Source organism: Pecten maximus, chromosome 5 (genome assembly GCF_902652985.1).
Source record: "Pecten maximus chromosome 5, xPecMax1.1, whole genome shotgun sequence".
NCBI classification, from domain to species: domain Eukaryota; kingdom Metazoa; phylum Mollusca; class Bivalvia; order Pectinida; family Pectinidae; genus Pecten; species Pecten maximus.
In genome coordinates this window covers 8,059,212-8,077,575 of record NC_047019.1, presented here as the reverse complement: position 1 = coordinate 8,077,575, position 18,364 = coordinate 8,059,212, and the positions used below count along the sequence as shown (strand labels likewise).

At 37.8% G+C, this 18,364-nt stretch overlaps 1 protein-coding gene across 1 annotated transcript in view; it reads left to right on the top strand.

Moving 5' to 3' along the window:
• The window catches only part of LOC117327039 (pyrokinin-1 receptor-like), a 40,713-nt gene extending 24,854 nt beyond the window's left edge, over positions 1–15,859 (top strand). Inside the window, exons 2-4 of the mRNA XM_033883862.1 lie at positions 6,375–6,899; positions 13,672–13,803; positions 14,712–15,859. Coding sequence (XP_033739753.1) covers positions 6,375–6,899; positions 13,672–13,803; positions 14,712–15,322 — 1,268 coding nt within the window. The 3' untranslated portion in view covers positions 15,323–15,859. The remainder of the gene's footprint in view (positions 1–6,374; positions 6,900–13,671; positions 13,804–14,711) is intronic.
• Positions 15,860–18,364: the final 2,505 nt, after the last annotated feature.

Below are 18,364 nucleotides of genomic sequence, written 5' to 3'. Positions count from 1 at the left end.
CCGTAGGCCGGTGGTTTTTCTCCGGGTACTCCGGCTTTCCTCCACCTCCAAAAAAAACAAAAAAAACCCCATTCATTTTGTATCGAATTATAAGCAATGATTTATCCTTTAAATCAAATGGTTTCGGAGATGTAGAATAAATTTAAACATGTGATAGGTTAATGACAAATATCGAATAAATACTATTTTAACTCAATAATACATAAAGCTTGGGGTAGCTATCCGGATAACAAAAGATATTAATCCTGATAGAGATTATATTGTTATCTGAAAATCGAGCGAAGGTTATCCGGAAAACGGATGACTGCTATCCGGATAGCGAAGGATAATATTCTTGATAGAGAAGGATAGCGAAGATAACGTATCCAGATAGCGAAGGGTAGAAATCCGGTTTGCGAAGTATAGATTTCCGGCTAGCTAAAGAAAGTAATCCAGTTAGCGAGAGATAGTGATCAGGATGAAAAAATGCAGCTATCCGAATACCGAAGTATGGTTATCCGGATAGCGAATGATAGTTATCCAAATTGCAAACTAACGAAGAACAGCAATCTACCAATCCGGATAGCAAAGGATTGGCTCCATAGTAGAAAATTTAAGTGTCATCATACTGAAGTGTCGTAACCTTGACAACAGTAACAGGACAAACCACCTTGTCGTATTATACTGTACAGGAAACTTTAAAGAGCGTTCTCAACAAAATAACATTTCACGGAAGAACACAGCACAGTAATAAAATTGTCACTCCAAGAAAACCAGTCAACTGATTCCATGCATGCTATGTTGTAGTCGCAAGCATTTAATGTGAACTAAAAACCCATTCAAAGACAATTTGTATCCGTGACTCGCTACCAAAGGAAGAACTTAATCGGAAACTTAAACATTAAATACAAAGACACAGTTTTAATGAATGTTTACTATCTCTCAGCATCACTCAAGTGCATTTCAATGATGAATTGGGTTAGAACAAACACTAGAACTCCACACAAAGGTGTATTTAATCATAAAATGCAACTTAGTTATTTTATCTTCATGGCGATAAAATGTGTATGTCAAGTTTCTGTAATGACAAATAGAATGTCAACATACTCGTTATGTCCAATTTGATTATTTTGTTGTTTTAACGTTATAGAGTTAATTGATAACGTCACGTTTATGCTAGATATTTATGGTTATTTTGACCGCAGGTAAACTATACCAATGAACATGTGATTTAACAAGAGGCCCAGAGGGCCTGTATTGTCCACCTGGTTGGATTTGACAAAACGTCAAAATAATGTTCATGTTCAATTTGTCAATATCTATATTTGTTGATGTCAAACAATGCAATATATGGTTATTGGGTTGGGATCTCAGCGTTTTCAAAATTATAACCAAGAAACTAAGACCCTAAGGGTGGGAAAGACCCCATGGCCTATTTTAAATAATGATTGTATTTATATCTTTATGCCCAACAATGCTATACATAGTTTAAGGGGGGGGGGGGGGGGTGTCTCTACGGTTGCATAGGTTTATCTAAGAAACTAAGTCCCTAGGGATAGGGATAGACCCCAGAGCCTATTTTATATCATGATTGTGTCTATCTCTTGATGTGCAACAATGCTATACATGGTTCTCGGAGTGGGATCTCAAGGGTTTTAACGAGAAGCAATTTAAAGGATTTAGCTATCCGCTATTGGGCCCTGCCCGTAATCCCCCAGGGAGCCACACCCTCCGTTTACACAACCTTAGATTGCATTTGCCTATTGGTGCTCTAGACCAAGTTTCATCAAAATCCATTTAGGCGTTTAAGACTAGTAGTGGTTTAAATGACTTACCTCAATTTTCCCTATTGGGCCCAAACCTCCAGTCCGAAGGGAGCCACACCCTCCGTTATACAACGTTTGATTTCCTTTGCCCAATAATGCTCGAGATTAAATTTCATTAAAATCAATTGAGGCGTTCAGGACTAGTAGCGTTTTATAAAAAAAAGTTGACAGACGGACGACGGAGCCGCACCACGACATAAGCTCACAATTTTAAAAGTATACTGTAATGTACTATATCCTGGAGAAGAAACAAAGCCGTCGTGATTTATAATTTCCAGATTTTGTTCATCAGTTTGGTTTTTGTGTTTACATTATATCTCCCTCCGACTTTGCTAAACATTTGTTGGTTTGTTTGATGGGTTCATCGCCCGTGAACAGCCATGGTCATTTTGAAGGGGGGGGGGGGGGGGGGGGGGGGGGGGGGGTTTCTTGGTGTATTTTTTGATAACTTCATTTAACAACATACAGGTGATCCGTCGCATGTCGTCAAGGGCAATAAGGGTAATGTTCCGTGCCAAAGGACACAACCACAACAGAACAGACGGGTCCGTTTCTCAGCTTCCCGAGAAACACAAACTGACACGGGTAGGGAGCGTCGAACCGCGCACCTCGGATCTTCACCTGAGGTTACTTGGCCGGCGCTCTGACCGACTGAGCTATCGTGGCGCCTTTCTCGAACATATAATGATCAATTCACTTTTTTGTATGATACAACGTCATACAAAAAAGTGCCGTAATCTATGAAAAACCAATAACATATGGTGTTCCCTTCAATATTCCATGCCGACGACAGGCAATACATTGTTATCAAACCACACGACAAATGTGACACAATCACAGCAAGTCTAGAATTCCTAATTACACTAGTACGTACCTGGGTGAACTCCAATATGCCCAAGCTTTATCAGGGAAGGACAGAGCTGATCGTCTTTTTTCCATAAGTGTCAGCACACTCAAAGTCTCCCGCTAATGGTTGGTACCCGAATTATTCAGACAAGCCAAGCTGTGAGAAACATCACTTCAATAGCTGTCTGGAGAAGCATGAAACTATTATGTATACAAGCTCCTGTCATCACCAAATGAGAAACATTAGGTGCATCTGGCAGTTCATCACTACACAAGGGGAGGGGAGGGAGGACAGAGGGTACTATAATTTCGCTTCCCGTACGCGTATCTGTCCGTCTGTCTGTCAGTCCGTTCACTCAGTTTTCCGAACTTTTCACAGCCATGCTTCGAGGTATATTGATGAAAGTTAGTATGTAGCTTTAGTATGAGTCGCTACAGATCTGTTTCGTGTTTCAGGATTTTTTTATTAGGTCACTATTACTTTTTTAGCAGGGGCCAATAGGGGACATGTGCTGCTTTAGCAACACCATACATGCTTGTTACCTGTCGGTTAGACTATTGCGGTGCTTTATACGGATAAACCAAAGATATCTGTATAGGGTTCATATCACGCCAGCAAGCCTGATTCAACGTGCTAGAAAGTGGGTAAACATTACATCAGTGCTTTATTCATTGCTTTGGCTACCTGTGCGGTTTTAGTCAAAGTTCCATGGAACAGCAAACTTTTTACATGAATATTTCATATTCTACCAGGGGCCAAGGTCACTAAGATCTGAGACAGAACCATTGTTATTCGTTCCAAACTCTTATAATATGGCTGACATTGTAGCAGCCACTTTTTGAAATAACTAAACATCTACAAGATTTTTCTGCATGATTTTGCCATAACATCACTGAATATTTAAACCAAATTAGAAGGGTGTGATGTGTATAATTTTGGACTAAAAGCTTTCTAAAAGCTTTCCCCAAAAACTTTTAAGTGAGTTTTAGTGCCAAAAAAGTTCAGTGCACAAAATGTTAAAATGCGAAAAAATCACGGTTTTTTCTGCATGATTTTGCCATAACATCACTCCTAGACCTCTAATGAATGTATAAACCAAATAAGAAGGGTGTGAGGTGTATACATTTTGACCTAGAAACTTTCCAAAAACTGATCCCTAAAACTTTAAAGTGAGGTGGGACGCCGACGCCGACGCCGACGCCGGGGGTATAGCATTAGCTCACGGTTACTCGTTACTCGTACCATTGGAAATACTATGATATCGTGTAATGTGAAGCGCATTAGATTTTTTTTCAAATTATATAATTGGCTATATAAATGTTTTATCATTTTATTTTTATAATTTCACCAACATCACGCGTTACATCTTGACATTCAACTCTAATGTAATTATCTGAATGATATTATGCTTCTTTTTACCATTTTTTAATGATTTATGGAGAAAAAGGACAGATCTTTTCATTTTAAACTTCATATATGTAGAGTTTAACTAGGACAGGTACAATATATGGTCTCTTGAACTCTTTGTTTTCAGGTTTTGGTTGGTACAATGTACATCATACAGTGATAAGAGCAGCTGCATGTAAAAAAAGTCTGAATTCCTTATATTTGTGGTGTATTTTCTATGATGAAATATTAAAATTAACATTACAGGCATCATGATAAAAAATTCTGAAATCAAACTTTTATCTGAAATTCTCATGCCTGATCAAAGATGGTGTCCCTAGGTACATATACCCCCTGTCTTTAACCTGTACATATACGTATACATGTACGTATAGAAAACGTAAAACATATACTGTAAAACAAACAAACAACCGTTCCACATGGATGCGCATTTGGTATAAGTGAAAGTACAAGTAGAGGTGAAAATGTTCATAGTGCTACAAAGAAAGGCGATTTGATTTTATTCTGCAGACTGTCCAATTTTATAAGTGAAATTGGTGTTTTTCTCGGTATTTAGTGCTTGACCCGTCAACGACATTTCAGATTTTTTACCTTTTCTGTATCCGTTTGGTTTTGTATTATTTTAAGTCCTCTCAACAACTAAGGTTTTGGTTTGGTTTGGTTTTGGTTTGGTTTGGTTTGGTTTATTTTGTTTAACGTCCTATTAACAACTAAGGTTTTGGTTTGGTTTATTTTGTCAAACGTCCTATTAACAGCTAAGGTCATTTAAGGACGGCCTCCCCTGTGTTGAAGTTGCATGTCTGTCATGAATGTGTGTACGTTTTGGGAGGTTGAGATATGTTTATGTTTGTGTCCTTGTGATAGCGCAGAACTGATGCTGACTTTGTAGTGCTACCTCACTGAAGCATACTGCCGTAGACATCCAGCAGGACACCTCACTCGGTCACATTACACTACTGCCCCCTGCTCATATTTCGTTTTACAACAATATCAGTTGATCGATATTTTGTTTGACAGTACGCGTCAAATTAAAATCATCGAACAGAAATACATTTGATTTATGTTTTTATGGGACGCCCGTATTCAGATGTCCCTAATATTGTTGATAACATTCAGCTGGGCTGCGTGATTCCGTCTGTGTTGATACCTATGGGACCGGATTATGTATCTAGCAGTACTCATCATGTCGACTTGCCAGCCTATGTTTCCTTTTATCTGTTTGTTAGTCCCTTTCGACATGTCCCATAAACGCCTTCGATATCAAGGGAATCCTGTCTGGGTTAAGCCGACAGAAAACTCCTCAAATGTCACTGCACGAGCTCGCTATCTGCGAAAGTGTCGCGGTTCACGGTAACAGTGTAATGATGAGTGTCACTATGGTATTTCTGAAGATCCGGATTGAAATGTCTGCTCATCGTCTATTCATTGGTATTCTGAGAAATCCGTGCTTAAAATATGTTATTATTTTTTTTAGTTTGTTCACTCGTGTCAATAAAGCTCACAGATTAGCAGCAGCGCGGTGTAACGTGTAAGATTAATTATATTCATTAATGTGCATTTTGCGCAAAAACTGCAATTTAATATGGCATTCGGACAGATTAATTCGAGATATCGGGAAATCTGGAATTAACAAAATCTCAGGAATAAAATGCATCCGTTGAATCAGGCTGATGTTGATGTAACATTTAGAATCTTTTGAGGTTTATGTGCTAACGTAATTTATAGAGTAAATATTATCACTGCACATTTATGATATAAACGTCAGCATATAATTACAAACATTGAATTTGATTTACCGTTTAATATATAGTTATTCGTTAGAAAACGAAAACCAATTAATCCAACAACTTCATATGCAATTTTCGTTTTTGGTACAGAGGCTGTAAACACGAGCGGTGATGGTGTGTTTGTCGGGGATGTTTAATGAGATAGGAGAATTGAATGTCTGACAACAACAGTTAGAGTTGTTTGTTGGTAGGCCACTACATTAACTTGATCTGATATACTCAATTGCAGAAAATAAAACAAGATTTATGGAACAGTTATCAACCGCCCCACAATTAATCGTGCTCTTTTTAAACAAAACAAATCATGATAAATACTTCTCTGAAAGACATAAAATCAGTTTCATGATTATTTCTGCTGCTGCATTCCTGTTGTACTGTGTGGAATTAATATTGCGCATGAGTCATTTCACATCCATTGGTAAAGATACAACGCCTTATATTTTGCACGATTTACGGCCAATGGACACTTTAACTTATTAAGAGCCAATCTTTATACAAGCAATTAATACCAATTATTATCTTTTGCAGGTTTGCCGCCAGAATTATATTGCATTTGGGAAGCATATCCATGGAGATTTGGAGAACCGTTTTGTATATTTAAGGCTTTTCTAACGGAAATGACGTCATATTCGTCAGTACTGACGATAACTGCATTTACAATAGAACGTTACATTGCAATTTGTCATCCAATCAAATCACAGACGCTATCCAACCTTTCTCGTGCAGTCAAGATCATAATCTGTATTTGGCTAGTGGCTGCTGCCTTCGCTGTTCCATACCCGATATATACTCGCGTGTATCACTACATCCGGGTTAACAACACAGTGGTGGACGACTCGCTCATCTGCAGTATAGCGCCGCCCTGGCGGGATTTAATGATCCATGTGTTCCAGATGTCCACCTTTGTATTTTTCGTCCTTCCGATGACCATGATCACAATTATGTATATATTGATCGGACGGACACTGAGTACCTCTGATTTTGGGACGCCGGTCTACGCTAATTCGTCATCCACCAAGTCCAAGGCCAGAAAAGCTGTCATAAAGATGCTAGGTGAGTACCAACGTTGTACATTAATGCCAAATTCGGACTCGCGTCCGTATGGCAGGCTTTGGGCACATCGTCTATGTGTTATTGTCTCCGGCTCTTCCTCAGTGGCGGAACAATTACATTAAGTGGGAGGATTTACGATCAAATTGAAAGGAAGATTCAAATAAATACCTTATCTGGTCTGCAACACGAGCAAGGCAATCATGCGATCTTGAAGGCATTAAATGCAATTATCTGACATCCAGAAAGAGACCCCGGCTTCAATGAAATGATGTGCGGATATTCAAAATATGTCCGCAAAGTGCCATTGATTCTTAGAACTTCCGACACGGAAAACCTTTCAGAGCTATAGCCATTCCGATACAGGGGTATGCCTCAAGAAAAGAAAAGAACATATCTAAAAACAATATGTTACTTAACTTTAAATAGCCATTCGAGGTCTTGCATGATACGCATCGCTGAGTTCCCCTTCAATAATTTGAGAAAATCCGTTAATCTTAAGAGTTGCGCAAGGAGCGCTTAATGGAACGATAATCTTTAGCAATGATGTATATAAGCACTCCCTATAAACATGTACTGTCTTCACTACTCAAAGAAAGAAAATGATATATAAATAGAACCTATTCATGAAAGCACAGTGCTCAAAGTGTTGATACCAACAAGTATCACTGCTGATATAGTAGGTCTGTCTATCTTGGCATCGCCGTCAAATATGTGTAATCACCCCTCCCATCGCTCAAGAGTATCTGCGATATATACTTTAAAGATCTATTTGTTTGATGGATTTATCGCTACGTTAACAGCCAATGTCAATTTTGGGCGGTGTATCATTGTAGTAGTTGGTGAATACCTCCCTAAACATCATATCGAAGCCCGTCTCACGCCATTCAGAGAAATAAGGTAGATTTCTTTCCAAACCACAACCAAGACAGCATAGATCGACCCGTTTTTCAGCTAACCGAGGACTACAAACCGACACGGGTAGGGAGCGTTGAACTATGCACCTTGGGTCACTATGACGAAGTCGCGTGTCTCGTTTTTAGGAGATATCGGACACACCAATATACATTGATACGTCCAGGCCGCAAATGTGGAATATGGGTCCCTTACATAACATTTTCCATAGCAAAATATATCATGCTTCCGTATGGAATATCATAAATTCCTTGACATAAGGAACGTTGATGAAAATGGGTCCATCCTACATGTATGTGTAGTGCATTGAAAGATGCGTCAATTGTATTTCCTACAAAAATGTTGTTTCTTCTTCTGTCTGCGATGTACGGGGTGTTACACTCATAAACATTAGGCTGATGCATTTCTTTCGTGTGATCAGATTTGCCCCCCCCCCCCCCCCCCCCCCTCTCCCCCGTCCTCCACTCTCCCTTCACTCCAACCCCAATCCCACTTCCCCAAACACAATTCACAAAATGGCTTTAACTGAGAACGTTCCTCCGAAGAAAAAAAATCACGCAATCATTTTAAAACAAGAACAACACATGTCTATTGTTTCAGACCAAACTGATTTATCATGCTCTTGAATTCCGGAATCTGTCCGCACCGTTTGCTGCGCGGGTGACATTTATTACAGTTCAAATGCATTTAATTTAATTGTTACTTGTCAATAAATTTGTAACACAAAAACGTGTTCAGGCGTACTGTTAAATCGGAGTAATCAATACAACAATGGCGGTATATATATATATCAATTTTGTTTATTGCAGTATGTAAGTGTGAATGGATAGGGCATTGTCTTCAGTTTCACCAATGAAATTAATGGAAAAGTACAGTGATTTAGTAATCACAATTTTCTTTACTAATATTCAAGGTCAATGTTTATAGTCTTAGATATATTTGTTTCTGCGAAATACATCAACCCCAGAACATCAATTAAGGAAGTAATCAACGAGTTTCGGTGTTACGTTTTGCTGAAATCAACACGTATAATATATTGCATACCGTTGAAACGTGTCGCAATGGCTTCTCAGCGGACATCGACATCAATATAATCGAATGGCCGTCTAAAGGGAAACACAGCAACGCTAATGAAAAATGTCGACGTTTTTCAAAGGGAAAGTTGTCGTGATAAAGCATCGGTCACAAGAATCACAGCTGTTACGTAATGTTTTGCCGCCGCGGCAATTGGCCAGACGCACCGGAAGCATCGCTAACGGCTCGCAAACGCGTCCGTGTCTAAATACTGACGCTGTCTGGTAACGGTCTATGGAAACAAATACACGATAGCGAGCTTGGATGTCTAGTGATGACTTGCTGCACACGATAACGCAAGCTATTGATCTATATCTGTGGAGATGATCCGACAAGTTTATCATTGATAGTGGAAAAACTTGTACAAACACCGAGGTGTCTGTAGGTGATATTTCTGATTTATATTCAATGGAATGTTTCTCGGTGTAGTATCCACTTTGATATAAATGATGTTTTCTCGCAAATGATAAGCGCCTATGGCTGTTTTATTAGGTGCTGATGTTGTCTGAAGACTCGCAAAACATCCAGATCATATTTGAGAAATAGGAAAACAGTTACGTTAATTCGTTTGTTTTGGACCCAACAGCTATACAACAACAATATCAGAAAGCAAACAAAAGTAATAATAGTAGACAAGAAAGGAACGTGAACATAGATAAAGGGGACAGCCCAATGATTTTTCAACATTGGAAAATCTCGGTTTTTTTTACAGCACATTGACACGGTCGCTTGACACTTAAAGGGGCATTTCTTCGTTTGGGTAACGCTTAGGTAGTCAAAATTAGACTTACTGGAAACTCTATCTTTTCCAAGTAGTAAAAGTTGTAATCTTTGCATTAAAACAGTAGCTTTACTCTCCAGATAAACCAAAGCTCTTCGAGTATGAAGTCCTGAATATTCTTAGTTCGACCCGAAGTATCACTAATTACCGCAAAGGCATACGATATTTCTATACGATACGCCTTTTTCCCTGTACATTCTGACGTTTATTTCATTACATGTAGGCACAACTACTCATATAATCATCGTTCGGACATATATTTCATCAATAGAAATTGTGGATGTTTCTGATGTCCGAACGAAGGAATGTCCCTTTAACGGTTACACTATGTATCTTTGTATTTATAAGCCTGGAGCATGTTCAGAAACAAACTGAAGCTCGTCTGTTGCAACAGGTTGACTCCCAAAGGCAAATAAAAAGTAATATATTTGTTAAAAGGTCATTTATTGAATGACTGATAAACTGTGGAGAGTCCACAATATATCATTAATCAAAATGAATAATTTTGATGCCGTGGGAAAACACAGTATATTTAGTCAATATAATGTTTAGCAACACAGTTTGGGTACAGTATATTTATTTAAATGTCACACGGAAAACCTGTTAGCATCTATGTGAGCAGTATTGTTGTGGGTAGTAATATGCGTCCTAAAAATCTTAGATAAGACCGAAAACTATATACCAAATATTCGTAATGACTTGACTTAATAACTCACTTTGAATTAAAAAGATATAAAAGAAAATACTTATATATTGAAGGGTGATAATAGCATAAGAATATAGCGTTTTAGTACGATAGAAAACAGCGTCGTTTTGTTTTTTAATGGGTCATAATTACTCTTTGTCGCCGATGCATCACATTAGATACTTTTTTTCCATTTCTTTTCATTTTTGGCTACGAAAGCATTGGCCTGCGGTACCAATCAATCCTCGTGTACGTCAAAATGATACAATACTTGTAAGACAACGGTTGCAGGCTACCAATTCAACCACAGGGGTCAGGTTATAAATCGTGTCGAGGTCAGACTGAGTTCGGTAAGTTTGGAGATTATAGATTAGAACAAATGTCTTTATAGACGTGTTCATTCTGGTGAAGGCGCAAAGGGCAACTGGCGAGGGAACCCTCACGAGAGACTTCTGAACGTCCAGCAGAAATATCATTAATCAATTATTTGCAGACAGATTTGAGAGGTGATGGACGGCTTGATCATGTTATATATCCTGCTCTTGGACACTGGACACAGGCCGAGTAGTCGGTGACAATAGCGTGAACTGGCCCTTGTCATTGACCGATGGTCATTCTCTAGCTTTGTCCGGGTTCTGCTGGTCAGTTTCCTTTCACCAAATGATATTAATGTGTCCGATTGTCGAATGAATTATTACATTGCTGTAGTGGGCGAGATCAACGATTGCTAATATTGAAATTGACGCAAACAAATTAATTTCAATTATAACTGCTATTTTTTTCTTCTTTATTTACATTTTTCTAGCATCTTGCAATTCATACTTGCAACACGACAAAGAAAGAATATTTAGTCTCCCTTTGCTCATCATGAATGCATTGGGGTCATGAGGTCAATTTTGACGCCTAAACAACATATGTATTAGCTGTTTTGGGACATCAAAATCCTAACGATCATTCAACAATCCTCCACGAGATCACTGTAGCTCCATTTGCTCGAAGTCCATGCGACATGAAAATCAAATCTGATTCCGAGTATCATTTGCGGACAGGTTTACATCAATGTGTTAGTATGAAATCAAATTAAACACAAACACCCGTTTTGATTAATAAATGAATATTAAAACAGTGATTGACATTTTTCATTATTATATAACATACCGGAAGTGGTTTATTTCAAAAGTAAAGAAGTAATCGCTATTCAACCGGAAGTGCTCGAATTAAGTACGTAATTAACAACATACAAAGTATTTTATGTTCCGTAATTACAAAATTATATTGTTAAAATATGACTAAGTTATTCATGTTTTTGATGTAATAAGACAGTGCTACCAGGAGTTTATGGGCTCCTGAATGTCACCAACGTTGAATAAATGAGATTGTTTGGCTCCTGAATGTCACCAAAGTTGAAGGCAAAGGAAAACCCCTGATTCTGTAATAATGTGCTCCACATTTAGAGAGCGCAAAATTCGGGAGGGGGTGGGGGTGGGGGTGGGGGTGGGGATTACATGTGTTATTGTCACGGACATCAAAGAAACCAGACCACAGGTGTCACAATAAAATGCCTTACCATTGTAAGAAAGATGATACGACAAAAAAGGCGATAGGGCAGTTTAACGTACAACAAGACTAAACACAGATTCCATAAAGCAAATGTTGCATCCCTCTTTACCGATCTTTGGCTTATTTGCACCCACCGTGAAAGTCTGAAATAAAAATTTACTCCCTGTTTAAAGTTATTTGAAGTCGAATGGCGTCACGTTGGTATGATAGACGAGTCAACACAGTGTTCTGCTTACGAGCGGTAACATGCATTCTTGTAGGACCTACCGAATTGTAATGTTATTGTTTTGCACTGATTGAGATATTTACAAAACACGGCGGATACTTTAAAGTTTTGTTATAAAGGGAAAGTGTTAGATTATGAAAAAATATCTTTTTTTTTTATTATTATGCATAATTTTATTTTCCGAAAGTGATTTTTATAGTTTATGTTTACATTTCTAAAGTTAATGGAATTTTATTCGTAAAATCAATTCCTGTATGGTTTACGAAATAAAAGTTCTGTTGAACATATATATCAATTTAATGCAAACATCTGATCATTTTTGTCAGTTTTAGGAGAAATATTATGATTCTATTTGAAAATATAAATGTGTACACGATTCTAGATGTTTATTGCTGTAAAAGAAAAAAAAATCATTTTCCGACCATTTATTTGTCCTGAATACTTTCCTTCTGCTTAATGTCCTTCAGAAAACATATTAATGGCAGATATTATCCAACCTTTCTCGTGCAGCCAAGATTATAATCTGTATTTGGCTGGTAGCTGCTGCCTACGCTGTTCCATACCCGATATATACTCGCGTCTATCACTACATCCGGGTTAACAATACAGTGGTGGACGACTCGCTCATCTGCAGTATAGCGCGCCCTGGCGGTATTTAATGGTCATTGTGTTTCAGATGTCCACATTAGTATTTTAATTGAGACGACTAGACTAACCGAAATAAGATATAAGTCAAAATATTCATTCAGCTTTTAAATCTTTTCTCCAAAGAGGAAAATAATATACACTGTATATATAATTTCCTTATGATGTATCGTCAGATCGTTGGATAACCGACTTTCTGTTTTGTGTTAACGAAATATGAAACGTGAACATATAAATAAAAAAAATGGGAAATGGACTGCAATTATGAAATTGAATTCGTGATGCAGACAAATAAAAAACCTAAAATATCGCAAAATCTAGCAGTTCAAAACCTGTTTTATTCCATATAAACGCAAATGCAGATCATTTCGTCTTCTGTACAAGTTTAAGCAACCCGTCCATTTTCTATAAATTATATTAAGTATGACAGCTTAACAGATTACATTTAACTCCTGGTGCTTTCAGTATCGTTTCCTATATATATTATTAGTTAAAAGGTCCATGGAATACTGGTTTCCTTCAAACACCTCTCGTTACCGTGACTTGGGAATATTTCCTGGTATTTATTGAGACGACTAGACTAGCTCAAATAAGATATAAGCCCAAATGTTCATCCAGCTTTTAAATCTGGTCTCACAAGAGGAAAAACAACACAAAATTAATATATAGTTTTCGAATGATGCATCGTCATACCGTAGGATAACTGTCTTCCGTGGTTTTTTTTATAGACACTATCCATGAAAGATCGAAAAAAATATCACATTAGTTTCCCTTTGGATAGTTGATATTTCACGAAAACAGCTATAGTTCCCGTTGCATTCATTGTTTTCCTTTTATTAATTTCTTTTCTTTTTTAATCAAAATACAGCGTTTTCATTTCAATTAACAGTTGCTGTCGTCGTAGCCTTTTTCTGCTGCTGGGCGCCATTTAATGCACAAAGGTTGATGACGTCATACATACCACCGGAGAGCTGGACTCCTTCATTGATTGAGGCCCAAGCGAAACTATTTTATATATCAGGTAAGGGAAAATCTGCTGTTGCATATTCCTCTGCGTCAGCGTGCAGGTGTATATTTTATCTATTTTTTTTGGAAATGAAAATTAACCCCCGTCTTTAAGTGGTGATATGAATCATATTGATTATCAATAAGAAAAGTATATAGAAGTCATTTTAGGATACTGCAATTTGGAGCTTCAGATACGTTCTATAATTTATCACCATGAATGCATACAGCTGGAACTACCAGTTCAGTGTAAACAGCTTGCACACGACATTTCTTGCACCGCCCTTCCACGTAGTTATTTTCAGTTGAATTGACTGGAAGACAATGGAGTAAAGTATCGAGTTCAAGGATACAACACAGAGCACGTGCCAGGACACAAACTAGTGAACCTTTGTTAATACAGCCCTGTGTTCTACCACTTGACCACTGTGAAATCCGCAAGCGTTCATAAAACGTTTATTTAGAACGTTTTTTATAATCTATATCGACGTTTCATTTGCTCATCTTTATGATAAATTATGACACTATGTAAAACCAAATGTTGCTATGAGTGCACTAGATCTCTTTTGATCGCTATCCTCTATCACAAAGATAACTCTTTTTGGTGGTTTACCTTGCTTGTAACAAGCTTTTTGATTGGCTTAAATGTTATGTTATCAGCACTTAACGAAAAGTATGACGTCGCTCTTTGTAACGTCGCTTTTGTTTCTCTTATACAGCGGCGTAATAATTTCTCAGAGGAAATAGTCCAGCAATAAAAGTTTATTTTCACATAAAAAAAAAAAAAAAAAAAAAGTCTTCTCTCAGCAACCACTCTCGGTTTTTTTCCCTGCTATTGTTGACTCCATAACATAAAAAGGAATATATTCATTGTATCCCTAAATAAAATAGTAGTTCTTTTAAAATGTCTTTTTTATGTTTCAGGTGTTCTGTTTTTCGTCGGATCCACAGTTAATCCTATATTATATAATTTAATGTCAAAGAAATTCCGCATGGCTTTCCGGCGTTCACTGTGTAGGTGTTGCTACAATCCGGACGAACTTATCGAGTTGAGTGCTCGTTCAAAATCAGTGTTATACTCTGATCGGTCTCCGAATATGAACCAGAACAGGTGTATGTCAAGTATGAACCTGTACCCCATCTCGCCACAACTGAACAAGTCAAGATCCGGAAGTTCTCTGGTTTTGATGAAGAACGGTAACTCTCATATTCTTTCAAACCGTCTGACGGTGTCGAGTACACAACAATGGCCAAGCCCACAAACAGAAAGACATTGGTCGTCCACCTCGATGGACAGACTTAAAGACCGATCTGTTGGACGTACAGAGAGACAGACACTTAGTCCATGTAAACGCCGGCTCAATATAAAATCTAACTCAATCATCAAAGTCTGTTCCGTGACGAGTATGCTAAGCTTTAGTGAGTACGAACAGGAGATATTCGTAGAGGTAGGCAGTTTTGATAGCCACACACAGCTTTATAACAAAGACCAGAATGACTCTCCGGACACTGGAGATACTACTACCTTTCTATAGCGACCAGTGACTTATACAGGAGGAACCTTTCTAAAGCGACAAGTAACTTCTATATGATGAACCTTTCTATAGCGACCAGTAACTTCTATATGGGGAACATTTCTATAACGACCAGTAACTTCTACATGATGAACCTTTCTATAGCGACCAGTAACTTCTATATGAGGAACCTTTCTATAGCGACCAGTGACTTCTACATGACGAACCTTTCTAAAGCGACCAGTAACTTCTATATGAGGAACCTTTCTATAGCGACCAGTGACTTATATATGATAAACCTTTCTATAGCGACCAGTGACTTCTGTATGAGGAACCTTTCTAAAGCGACTAGTAACTTCTATATGAGGAACCTTTCTATAGCGACCAGTAACTTATATATGAGGAACCTTTCTATAGCGACCAGTGACTTCTACATGACGAACCTTTCTATAGCGACCAGTAACTTCTATATGAGGAATCTTTCTATAGCGACCAGTAACTTATATATGGGGAACCTTTCTAAAGCGACCAGTAACTTCTATATGATGAACCTTTCTAAAGCGAACATTAAATTTTATATGAGGAACCTTTCTCTAGCGACCAGTAACTTCTATATGAGGAACATTTCTGTAGCGACCAGTAACTTCTATATGAGGAACCTTTCTATAGCGACCAGTAACTTCTATATGAGGAACCTTTCTATAACGACCAGTAACTTCTACATGATGAACCTTTCTATAGCGACCAGTAACTTCTATATGAGGAACCTTTCTATAGCGACCAGTGACTTATACATGAGGAACCTTTCTAAAGCGACCAGTAACTTCTATATGAGGAACCTTTCTATAGCGACCAGTGACTTATACATGAGGAACCTTTCTAAAGCGACCAGTAACTTCTATATGAGGAACCTTTCCATAACGACCAGTAACTTCTACATGAGGAACCTTTCTATAGCGACCAGTATCTTTTATTTGAGGAACCTTTCTCTAGCGACCAGTAATTTACCTTTTATATCTGGAACCTTTCTATAGCGACCAGTAACTTCTATATGAGGAACCTTTCTTATGCGATCAGTAACTTCTTTATGAGGGACCTCTATATAGCGACCAGTAACTTTTATATGAGGAACCTTTCTATAGCGACCAGTAACTTATATATGAGGAACCTTTCTATAACGACCAGTGACTTCTACATGACGAACCTTTCTATAGCGACCAGTAACTTATATATGAGGAACCTTTCTATAGCGACCAGTGACTTCTATATGAGGAACCTTTCTATAACGACCAGTAACTTCTACATGACGAACCTTTCTATAGCGACCAGTAACTTCTATATGAGGAATCTTTCTATAACGACCAGTGACTTCTACATGACGAACCTTTCTATAGCGACCAGTAACTTATATATGAGGAACCTTTCTATAGCGACCAGTGACTTCTATATGAGGAACCTTTCTATAACGACCAGTAACTTCTACATGACGAACCTTTCTATAGCGACCAGTAACTTATATATGAGGAACCTTTCTATAACGACCAGTAACTTCTACATGACGAACCTTTCTATAGCGACCAGTAACTTCTATATGAGGAATCTTTCTATAGCGACCAGTAACTTCTATATGAGGAACATTTCTATAGCGACCAGTAACTTATATATGAGGAACCTTTCTATATCGACCAGTAACTTCTATATGAGGAACCTTTCTATAACGACCAGTAACTTCTACATGATGAACCTTTCTATATCGACCAGTAACTTCTATATGAGGAACCTTTCTATAACGACCAGTAACTTCTACATGACGAACCTTTCTATAGCGACCAGTAACTTCTATATGAGGAATCTTTCTATAGCGACCAGTAACTTCTATATGAGGAACCTTTCTACTGCGACCAGTTACTTATATGAGGATTCGGTAACGTAAAAACAATCAGTACTGAACAAGTCAATTTCAAATCAAGGATGGCATGCAGTAATGTATAATCACTTTGAATATCAATCCCATAAAAAAATTTGAGATTTCACCAAACCGGATTCTCTATCTTCAACATTCGTTGGAAAAAGTGTGATCAGTACTGTAACTGTAATTTTGTGAACGCGGAATTCCAGTGTTGACATTGTTACCACTCAAAGCTTTTTGACCTTTACAGCAAACTTTCAAACCAATATTTGATAACAGTATATGACAGATAGGCAAAGTCCGAGAAAGTCCTGCCACAAAAAGAAATATTAATTGAAAATTTTGCGATTGAAGCTGAAAAAAATCGTCATACTAAGAACAAACAATCCTATTTGTATTAGATATACAGGATCTATGCATGAGAAGAAAATTATTTTCTGACATACTGAACAGGGTGATCCGGCGATAACTAGGGCTGGGGTAAATCGATCGCAGACAGGATAGGGAAAGAAAGTTGACACGCGCTATGACGCTGCTCACAATAGTGTTACGTCATCATTTTATGTAACGTTACCACATCGCAAATTGATAAAGTCATAATTTTATGTAACGTTACCACTTCGCAAATTGATAACGTCATCATTTTATGTAACGTAACCACGTCTCAAACTGATAACGTCATCATTTTATGTAACGTAACCACGTCGCAAATTGATAACGTCATCAGTTTATGTAACGTACTGTAACAACGTCGCAAATTGATAACGTCATCATTCTCGGCGCATATTTCATGGGATATTGATGAATACGCGATGAAAACATTAAGCAACACATCACAACTTTTGTATGTGAGAAAAATAATTAAATATTGGCCTGTTCCATGATATCGAAACCCACGTTAAAGAGTTTGACTGGACAGCACTCGGCATGCTGGCCAAACTCTGAAACGAAGGCGGAGATATCTTTGCCAATGTTATATGCCCATATAAAATTCTATTAATAAATACCAATCCGGTCAAGTAATTTCAAATCTCATATATTTGTGCACAATTCTCTTTGAAATCTAGGTACAGTACGACATTTATTCTAAGTGATAAATGGTCATGCTAGGGTCTCGTAGATATACACATATAACCAACGATTATCAATCTACC